Here is an 11012-nt window from a genome sequence, read left to right as displayed (position 1 = left end):
ATGGAGTCTTACTTATCAATGCAACTTAAAAACATACCCGCCTAAGGCAATTAGCGTAATACGGTTACTTCTATATAAAAATATAACAACAACTAAAGCACGGTGTAAATTCCACAGCGGGGAACGCGAAACGCGTTTTTTTTAAATACGTCCCTTTGACTTTATACCTGCAACGCCCAAACCCTCCAAAAAAACGAGCTGATAAAGTTGAAACAGTTCATTTATTAGCCAAAATATATACTTTCTTGTACAATTTCGTTCACACGTATGTACATTTTTCTTTTCTTTATATACAAAACATTTTGGACACCAAATTCTCACCGAACTTACAAAAAGAAACCTCACAGACTACAGTTTCGTACAATATTACATTAGCAGTTTTACACAAGACATGCTTACAAGGTAAGTGTACAGAGAACTGTTATTTTACATTCCTTACAACGAGTAAAAATTGAAATACAAAAGACTATGAGGAAGACAGCGCCGATAAAACCATCGCTGCTTCTAGCTGGTTCTGAGGCCTGAAAAATATGAAAAAAGGAAATGTTAAACTACACGTAACTGGCGTGTAACTCGCTCTGAAAATATAATGTGTAAATTAGATCATGTCGAATCAAACCAATAGTAATCGAGAGGAAATTGATTAATACAATGAATAAATCTGAGGGTTATAAACTGTTATAGTAGGTGTTTTACTGTATATAGGTTGGTTTAATTAGAGACCTCAAGTGAGCAAAGCTTGTTTGAAATGTTACACATTCAGCTGTTGAACAAACTGCTATAATAATAATAATAATAATAATAATAATAATAATAATAATAATTTGAATATTGTCTAAAAACAAAGCGGTTTTTGCTTTGTCTATTTTAATTTTGTATCACTTAATCGTATGCTCTGAAAAGCATTTTACTCGTATGTAACTGAAAATAAACAGCCTCTGAGGGTGATGAAAATGGAAACATTCTGGAGTCTTAAAAAAATAAACTGAATCTACAGAGGAAAAGAAATGAAACAGTGTCTTACCGTCTCTGAACTGGGTGAAAGGCTGTTTTCAACAACCTCTTCTCTGCTTCCAAGGCACTAGATCTGTCTGAAATAATAATAATAACGATGAAGACGATAAATCATATGATTTGATTGCAGCAGCTAGTTCTGTTACACGTGTTCTTAAATAATCCATGGTCAAGTATAATGATATTAATTTAGGATTTTGTGCGGCGACAAAAATGTAAATGTTAATACACTAACACTAATTTATAAACCGCATAATACTGTGCAAATGTAATCGTTTTTTTTAATACATTATGTTGTATGTGAAACACATTTCTGCTCCTGGGAGCAACATTAAAAGTCGCCATTCCTTCCACGAACTTTAACTGGTAAAACTTAGACCATTGCCACAGGTTGAGTTCTGTGCATAAACTTTCTTACGTCGGCTACATAATTCTCTCAGCGTTACCTAAACACTAACAAAAACGCATATATATATTTTTTTTAATATTTGTTTTTTTTTATTTGCGACGGAGAGATCATCAGGACCAAAAAAAAAAACACTATTTTTAAAATGTAAATGATTTAATCCCTTTAGTTCCCCGAGAGTCAAATCAAATAGCGTATAGGTTGTTCATTTTAATAAGTCATTCTAAATAAATACATCCCACTTAGACTGGACATGAACACAAAAGCATACCTGTATCTAGATCTAAAGTTCTGCAAATATATATCTATTACAGGGCTAATTCACTTACATTAAAGCCTCTGATTTATGATGCAGTACAAAGGCTGGTTTTATCAGAATATTTGCAAACGTTTAAGTTTTAAGAGGCGCTTCCAGTATTTGGGGGGGGGGGGGACAATTAGAACTAGAAATACTAAAAAAGAAAAAAAACTTTTGTACAGTTTGACAAGTACCTGTAACTGCTGATTCTGTGTTGTTGTTCTGCTCCTCTGACGGTCTACTGTACATCGCCAGGCCAGCGTTAGTCGAACCCTGGTTTGCCAGTCCCAGGTAATGGCTGGAGTTTATGAGAGCGAGCTGGTGCGCCGAAAAAGCTCTGTTTGTCCAGTTCTGAAGTTTCCCTACGGGACAAGAAATGAGTCTGTGTGGAGGAAGGATGGCTGGTGTGGCAGGCACGGCTGGGGTGCCGCTAATTTGGGGAGACTTTCTGGGATTGTCCGGAGTCGTAGCTGTCTCTGCCAGAGACCATATTTTGGGTTTCTGGGCAGGGGCCGCGTTATTTTCTGAGGGGGGAGAGTGGATGGAAACGGGGTTCATTTTGTGCTGCTCGCCGTTCGGCTGCGTCGCCTTGATCTCTAACGGGTGGTGGTGCTCCCCCCGGTCGCCGTCGATTTCTTTACCCTCTTTTACGACGGATTTTAAAAACCTCTCGTCCGGTCCCTCTAAGTCCTCGTAGCCGTCGGAGATCTCCGAGTCGCTCCTGCCGTCCAGTTTCAAATCAGAGTGTAAATCTCCGTCCTGGTCATCCAAGTCGTCCTTGCTTTCGATATTTTCCGTGTCGATGTTTTCTAAATCGATTTCTTCATCCTCCTCCCTCTTGTCTCCTTCCTCTCCTTCGTGATCGCTGCCGTAAGCATTCCCTTCCTCGTCTGTCCGGCTCCGTGGGGTCCAGGTCATCTTGTTCTCCTTCTTTAGCCTTCTCCTGGCGTTGGCGAACCAGGTGGACACTTGCGTGAGGGTCATTTTGGTGATGATGGCCAGCATGATTTTCTCGCCCTTGGTGGGGTACGGGTTTTTCCTGTGCTCGCTGAGCCAGGCCTTCAGCGTGCTGGTACTCTCCCTGGTGGCATTTTTGGGTCTAGATGGGTCACCGAACTGGTACTGGCCGTACGGGTAAAAAGCTGGATGGTGGTGTGGGAAACCAGGTGGCTGTACGCCGGGACTGTCTTTCAACTCATACTGGGCGCCCTAGATCAACAACACAAAGGGAAAAACAAAATCAACAAAGATGAAAACAAAAAAGTTGCCGAAGACATGCAAAGCAGATTTCCTGAATCGCTTGATTTTTTTTTTTCGATGATCTACACCAGCACTATACATAACACAGTGTGCTCTTGTGACAAAACTCGTGAAACTTTTCCCACCACCAGGTATACAGGAAAAACAAGCTGCGCCGAATTCACGCTATCACGTATCCCGCATGACTGCGTAAAGGCCTCTGCAACAGTTATTTTTGATCGCTCCCAAAATACATGCAACACAGAAAAATGTTGTGCTTTCACTGCTCGTCGCATGAATATTTCAACGTGTTACTGCTGCTGGGCTTGGGAGAGGGTACCTGCAGTTCTGCCCGAGTGGTTCCGTTGCTCTTGAGCTCTGTAGAGCTCAGAGCTAAAACTGCTGCCCCTTCGTCTTCAGAAGATTTCTGTAGTTTTTCCTCCCAAAACTGCGCACTCACACAGAAAACACCGGGCGTTTCCATTTTGTTTTCGAAATATATTGGGAAAGGCTTTTTTTTACTAGAAATAACCGCGGTATATTAAAGAAATTGAAGTATCAAAAGATCCGCAGTACACCACTAAGTTTATAGTTCACCAGTCTGTTTCTTAGTAATTTCTTATATTTAAAAAAATTGCGCTCCTGTTATCGGATTATTAGTAAACGTAGCCTAATAATAGCATTTGAAGTATCTTTGGGGAAAAACAACTAAAACATTTAATCTGCATTAAATGTGTACTCGTTTATTGAAAACGGGGATTTTTTTTTTCAATAGGACATTTTGAAAAATTTTCTCCGTAGTAAAACGAATTTATTTCTCTAGAACTCATCCAAACTGCTGACAAAATCGAAACTTTTTTTAAGGCGGAACACGAAAAAAAAAGCAAATCACCGTGTAAGCGAATAAGTCAACTGCACTTACCAACTGAGGAAAAATTGAGATATCGTTTGAATAAGGGAGAAATGCTCCATATCCTTGCGCCGCAGCGAAAGGTGACCCGTACATGGTCGATAGCACGTTGGAGAGAGCCCCAGACGGGCTGAGGTCTGTCCCGGCTCGGGCACTGCCGATCCCCTGGCGCTCCGAGGCGTAGATCGGTCTGATGTACTGATATCCCAGCTGGGGGAACGACATGGTCGTTGGAAAGGGCTTCTGTAGTCACAAAAAGCAGAGAATCGCCCCTTTTCTTGCTCTACGGTATCCACTTTACAGTGAGTGTAACTGTAAGGGAAGTCTAGGTTTCCTCATACAGAGCCAGTGTAAACGATCCGATTGTACTTTCCTCTCTCACTTTCCTATTGATCTGAATGGACTAAGGTCAGGTCCTTACAGATTGCCTTAGATTATTGGGACTCTTAGCTCTGATTGACATTTCTAGTCGTTCAGAAGCCCCTCCTATTCCTTAAGTCTCATACCCTGCTCTCTCTCTCTTTCGCTCTCTCTCTCTCTAACTCGCTCAGTTTGTCGCTGTATTTCTTCTAAATGTGTGTACTGACGTTGCGATCTCTTATTTGAATGGGTTTCAAATCTCATTCTATGACTCGCCAATCATCTCATTTTGTTTTTGTATGCCCCGGCCCTGCCCCAATTTTAGCACTTATTCTCTTATTTGCGGTCATCTGCTCAAATGATGGATATTTAAATCTCCTACAGTGATTAACTTCAGCGAACGTCTGATTTTTTTTAAAAGATACAGTCGTACCCGCGGATAAGTTCCTTGTCTCTACGTGTGTGAATACCATACGAACGCCGGAGGTTGTATTCAGAATATAAGGCACAGAGTTGCTATTTTAACTGACACTGGAGAGTTTCGAGAGAAAAAAATAAAACTGAATATCGTCGACCTCTCGCTTGATCTGAGACACCTTACAGTCCGCGTTGTGTGCGGAACCAGTGGTGGGCAGATGCAGTTCAAATCCGCGTTAATTTACTCTTAATAAGAGACTTCAAACAGCTACAGGTCACAATCTACATCAAAGGCACGAGAGAGAGAGGGGGGGCGGGAGAGAGAGGCGAATTAATATGTGCACAAAAGAAGGAAGAGAGCTCCATTAGAACAAGAGAGGTGCGACAGTCAATAATGACAGCCATTGGAATTAAACTCGTTAACACTTTGTTTTTCTTGGCGAGAGAACTAATTAACAATTTTCTAACCCGTTTGCGTATTCCGTTCTCTGTCGGGAAACACACAGAGAACGCTGGTCGCATGGCATTTAAAATGACTGTTATTATTGAGTAGTCGCCAAAATAAAATCTGACTTCCAGTTAAAAAAAAAACACATCTTCCATAGTGTTCATGATGTAGCACGTCTGATGTAGAATATACATATATTCCTACTGTACATAATACTCCAAAAGAAGCGTGATTAAAGCGTGTTTTTACTCAGGGTTACTACTTTAAAAATAAGTTAAATTATTTTTCTGTAAAAAAATACATTTAATAATGTAATTAAAAAAAAACGTTTGTTAAGACATGAAGGCTGTACCAAATTAAACTCCCAATTCTTAAAAGAAATACGTATAAAATAATTATTTAGGTATACGCGTTTCCTGGTAAGCTTTGAGAAAAGATTCAGTTCTTGGAAAAGAGAATTGCAGATGATTACACTAGGCCAGTAAGAGATCTTAGTCTGTCTGGCTAAGTTTGATAAAACTCGGTCTCGGCTTGTAAAAAATCCGGATTAAAACAATACGAGAGCCGCAGAATTGAAATTCCCTGAATCAATATATGAAAATCTGCGACAAACATGTCTAATAGCATCACAGCCCGACTTTATAGCGTTAAGGATCTGCTAATCGTTTGCAAAACAACTGCCGACTTGAAGAATATTATTTCCTGCTGTTTATTTTGAACACATAATAAGTCCCCTACAATATCGACAAGGGGATTAAATCACAGCTAACCCATTTTAGTTATAATGATCTGACCAAATTTCCTGGAATATTGTTCCCAGTTTTTTTTCTTCTTATGCTATAATGGCTGGTCTATTATTATTATTATTATTATTATTATTATTATTAGGATGTTGATAACACTTGCTGTACATTTGTGTCCTTATTTTTGGCGTTGTGATTTTATTGTTAATCCCTAATCGGAATCTCAATAATACACAATTTCTGATTGTGCTGTTTAACGCGCTGACATTTTCCCTCTGACGCTGATACAACCGAGCACAGGATTATGGGGTTATTAATTACCAGCCGGCCGCCTCGTGCCATTCGCGCAAAATGGTAATCACTACAGAGCAGTGAGCGCGGCAGAGCCTGGTCTCCGGCGCTCGGCGGAGAGACCGGGGGTTTGCAAAGAGCCAGCGTCTGCGAGAATCGCAGCGATAATATCCCGGCGTCGTGAACGTGCAGAACCGGGGAGAAACAACAGAATTAAAATAGAGGCGTTTGCCAATGTCTTGAACAGAAGGCATGTTTCAAGTAATTCATGGGTGTAAGTTTACAGCGCTGCTAAAAGGTACAATTATTGTGTGGAACAAAAGCAATTAGCCTGTGAGTCATTTTGGTAAAGTTTTAAAGGAAACTTAATCCTTACATTTCAACTTTATAATCCGTGTGGATACGCGAAGGTCTTGCATGAAGAACGTATAGTTTATATATAGCGTACTCACACACACGTTTATGTATATAGGATTTCTCCGTGTGCATGTGGACGTGAGTAAATGTTTTTAAAAAATAGGATAGGGATTAGAATGGGGTAGTCCCAGGTGTGCAGACGAGTGGGACCAGCGGACGAGTGGTTTTGGAGTATCCGCAGAGCAGCGCTAGGAATCCGGATAGACACGTGTCTCATCTCAGGGCCCCGAGGTCTGTCTCAGATTTATCGCCCCAATCAAACACAAACTTCACACTTTCACACAGACCTGGAAAACTGGCAGTACCATAAAAACGTTAAAGTTCTCTTCCTCGCTGAAGGACTTCTGAGGCTATATTTTACGTACGGTAAAATATTAATCAATTGCTGCAAATATCAGGAACAGAAAATACTGGGTGACTGTATATTGTTATAGAATGCGTACCTGCTTTATGTGTTTTTGTTATTCCTTTGAACAATCAACGTGAACAAGAGCACGTTGAAGATGATGGTTCGCTTCTGTATTTTTATGCTCATTGCATTTTAGCAGACTAGTCTAATGTAGGTCATCCTTTATTTTATAATAAAAAGTATTGCTAATTTGCTATCACACAAAATCAGTGAAAACTAGATGAACTTTGATGTATGTATCGTTTATTTTATTCCAGGTGACACATGACACTACCGGTGCAATTCAGCAGATGTCAATTTCAAATTCGTGTTCTCAGCATGTCATCGTCCAAAGTTATCACTCTACAATTAACATTTGGGAAGACTAGAGATTTATTAGATAAGAGTTCTGATAACTGAGCTAAAAAACTAATTTGAGGTGGTTTGCTGCTAATATAGAAGATTAAACTGCCACACCTCTAATAAACACCTAAATAAGAATAGCTTTGTGTTGCTCCGTGCGCAATATACAAAGACGCCTTCGCAAACAATTCTTTTGGTTTGATGAATTGAAGCACAAAAAGAAAAAAAGGATCAAAGGTTGGAAACAGAGGCTCTTCACATTACTGGTTTGGATCTTTTCCATAATTCCAAGGCGACAGAAAACAAGTCACACATTCCTTATCACACACGGAATCAATTTTCAAGGAGTCTTGTGATCAAAATCTGTTAATTGCGGTGACAACGGATTTGAAAAGAAAACACAATTAATGACCCTTGATGTTTAGGGTGGGTTTTCTTGAAGAGGGGGGGAGAGAAACGCACACTAGCCCAAGTCGCATTTTCCTAACTGCTTTGACAAACAAGCTTTTATTTGGGGATGCCTGAAAGGGGAGGTTAATAAAAACCTGCAGTTTGTGTAGTTTGTTTTGACTACTTGGAATTTTGCAGCTAAAGTTTCATTAGCACGGAGGGTAGAAATGTTTTAAAGGTTATTGGGGTAAATGATTTACTGCCATTTTCATTCATGTATTTTCGAAGGAGAAACATCTACTCTCAGTTTTTAGGTGGCGTTCAATTTCTCTTGGAAATGCTTAATTGTCAAGATCTGTAAAGACTTCGTCGGTCTGCGCATAGATCTTGACTAGGCTATAACATGTTAACAAAACAACCATTTTGGGACTGAACCATATATTTATAATGCATGTGTTTTGATATACATCCGTGTAGCAAATGTGTCAGTTCTCCGCATAAACCAACCAAAAATGAACTCTAGAGACATAGTGAAAAAAAATCTCGAACCTTTTATTTTAAAAAAAGGATTCTGCCTGTTATACGCTCAGTAGACCAGGTTTCAAAATTCGGCTTTCCCTCTGCTATCTCAAAATGTGTTCTTTCCAATTCACTTTCCATTAAAAACGACATCAAAGGTAATAAATCTTATGCAGGACAGTGGGGGGCTTAATCCTATAAATGAAATAACTTAAAAAATTAATTGTGACTTGAGCTAAAAGCCAGTGTACTACACGAACACCATCTTCTTTCAAAATAGATTTAAAGTTTAATTTTACTATTGGGACAATTGGAATAAAATTATTTTAATTACATTACACCAACCAACCGTGCATATTAAACAGATAAACTATGTTTGCTTGAGTGAGCAAGTAAGGATTTTTCGAATACTTACTTATGCACATTGCTATGTGAAACATTAATTAATTTTAGACCATAAATTATAGCGCTGTATTTATCGACGAGTCGCTATAAATCAAACCTTAACAAACGACCGACGTTTCTTCTATCTTGCTACGTGTCCGAGCGAAGGAATTTTACATTGAAACAGCTCGCATACCTGTATGAATGTGAAAAGGTGCTTTTAAACGCAGTTTTGTAAGAAAGAATGGGCTTTTGTGTAAAGGCCAGACATATCTCTAGGCGTTACAGAAATTGGACCATTATGTATGAATTGAGCGTGTGCACGAGAGTGTATTTAAGGCCTGTTCGTCGTTTTATCTTTTCATTTCCAAAATACATCGCAATCCTTTTATACATTTAATATTGTGCTTTGGTTAGAAATTTCTTGTTACCGTTTGCATCTGCTATTTACAAAGGAGGCATGGTGTGGTTGCATCATATTTCTAATCGGTCTTTGTAACTCGCAAAACCAAATTCTAACGATGCGGTACGGTTCACACCGCTTGCACAAGAAAAAGTGAACAGCTTTTCTAAACATCTCAGCACTTCTTTGGGCGACGTGAGCATTTTGTGTTTTGAGCAAATCCGTGAAACAAGTGACACGCCAATACTTTTGTCCGTTTACAGCTGCGATGCAGTGTATACCTTATTATATTTGATTTAAAAAAAAGCATACGCTTAATACGTTTAGTTCTGAAAACGATTAATCGGGTTTTTTGTTTCCCAGGGGAAAACGCTATTTTTAATATGGCTGAACGCAGTTGCGGCAGTAGTGTAGAAAAGAACAGCACATCTATGTGAGGGTCTCGCTATAGCGCCATGAATGTACACAGTCCTAACCCGCAGGGGCACAACCGTTCTCGGTAGGGTGCTGGTCCACCTGTGCCGACCGGCGCCCACACCTCCAGCGGCTGTGGCAGGGCGACTCCTGCCCGCGTCTGCTCCAATTTCTTCGGGGAGTTTCACTCACTCGGCTCGACAGGGACGTAACCCCAAAGGCAGAGCTCGCGAAATGAGCCCATAAAGAGAGAATTTGTGGTTAAATGGTGGAGCTGCTGGGAGCCACGGGCAGTAATTGATTGGGAAGGTCAGAGCGCCCGGTGTCAAATGGCCTTCTTGCCGCCTCCTTCACACTGCTTTGGTAAATATTATGCTGTCCTTCCTGGCTAGGGGGGTCTATTAGCGTGCTGGCAGTCATTATTGTACCGTAATCTGCCTACTCCGTCCTCAGTGAAATCTTCACGGGCCTGCTGTAAGACTTTGGAATAGAGAATCGTTTCTCCGCGTCCGCCTCCGCTAGCCGGGCGAATGCTGTCGGGACGCGGTAATCAATCGACGTGAACAGAGTCGAGGGCCGCTGGAGCTGCCGCCCTCCTCCCTGACACGCGCGAGGCTTGCGGTAGCACGCGCAGTGGCATCCGAGCTAAGTGCAAGACAGACTCCGGGACGTTAATACTGTGTATCGATTTACACACGAAATCCATTTTTATAACACATTTGGCTCATTGTTAGATATTAAATCCGGACAGAACTGAAAACAATATATATATAAACTCCAAATAAAGACATAATATGTTTCCCAATAGTAAATACAGCCCTCAATTTACTGCTTTGTTATTTTAGTTCACCTTAAGGATTTTACAAGCTGTAATAGCCACTTGCGTAAAAGCAGTAGGTGGCCTATATATTTCTTTAAAAAATTAAAGCATGTATTGTGAAGACTGCACGCCAAGTCTGCATTAGTGTTAGACCTTTTACTTACTTTTATATAAAGTCCTGCTTGCTTCCCTAGCCTTTATCTAAAACCGTGGCATCAGGGAACCTTTGGCGTTAACCCTCCGCACTTCAAGAACGGCTTGCTGCGTCCAGGTGTCTGCGCTGCGCAGTGTATTAAAAACTTTGCCACCGTGTTCCCTTCGTGCAGTCCTCCTTCACCTCCTATCCCGCAGTAGCTCCCCTGTATCAGTAACAAACAGGCATTGATTTTATGGTAGAGTCACTTTGGAATGGCAATGAGTTACTCAGGACCGCACTATCGCTGTATTACACGAGAATGGTCCAGGTAACAAGATGAACATTGATTCAGCATTATGTTTGATCAATAATGAAATAAGTAACTTCAGGGCCAAATTAAAATGCAAGCTGGCTTAACGCTGCCAGCTGCAGCACTAAGTGACAAAGCTAACTCGGTTGGGAAAAAACAATACTTGAATTAAGGCTCCTGCACTTGGGTTTTATACCTGAAGTCCCACGAAGTCATGGTCTCATGTGCAATGAAGACAAACGGCACTGCGGGAAACTGACATTTTCAGTTTCCCGGACCTGTCCAGCTGAAAACCAGAAAATAATGAAAAAAATACATGGAATGATGATCAAATTTGTCCTA

At 40.5% G+C, this 11012-nt stretch overlaps 1 protein-coding gene across 1 annotated transcript; it reads right to left on the bottom strand.

Moving 5' to 3' along the window:
• Positions 1-202: 202 nt before the first annotated feature.
• irx3a (iroquois homeobox 3a) lies at positions 203-4409 on the bottom strand. The gene is made up of 4 exons (XM_088938715.1): positions 3880-4409; positions 1913-2927; positions 1025-1091; positions 203-521 (listed from the first exon to the last, which is right to left on the bottom strand). The coding sequence occupies exons 1-4, from the start codon at positions 4090-4092 to the stop codon at positions 467-469; spliced, it is 1350 nt and encodes a 449-aa protein (XP_088794841.1). The 5' UTR covers positions 4093-4409; the 3' UTR covers positions 203-466.
• Between the last annotated feature and the right edge of the window lie 6603 nt (positions 4410-11012).

This window comes from Atractosteus spatula, chromosome 21, assembly GCF_055471065.1.
Source record: "Atractosteus spatula isolate fAtrSpa1 chromosome 21, fAtrSpa1.hap1, whole genome shotgun sequence".
NCBI classification, from domain to species: Eukaryota; Metazoa; Chordata; class Actinopteri; order Semionotiformes; family Lepisosteidae; genus Atractosteus; species Atractosteus spatula.
The sequence above is the reverse complement of the archived record's forward strand: the minus strand, read 5'-3'. Positions and strand labels throughout refer to the sequence as shown.

Excerpts from the sequence above, each read along its gene's own strand:
- irx3a (XM_088938715.1), bottom strand. The coding sequence starts at position 4,092 with ATGTCGTTCCCCCAGCTGGGATATCAGTACATCAGACCGATCTACGCC. Across the intron at positions 2,928-3,879 it reads TCTCAATTTTTCCTCAGTTG|GGCGCCCAGTATGAGTTGAA; the intron begins GTAAGTGCAGTT and ends TTGTTGATCTAG. Across the intron at positions 522-1,024 it reads TTTCACCCAGTTCAGAGACG|GCCTCAGAACCAGCTAGAAG; the intron begins GTAAGACACTGT and ends CATATTTTTCAG.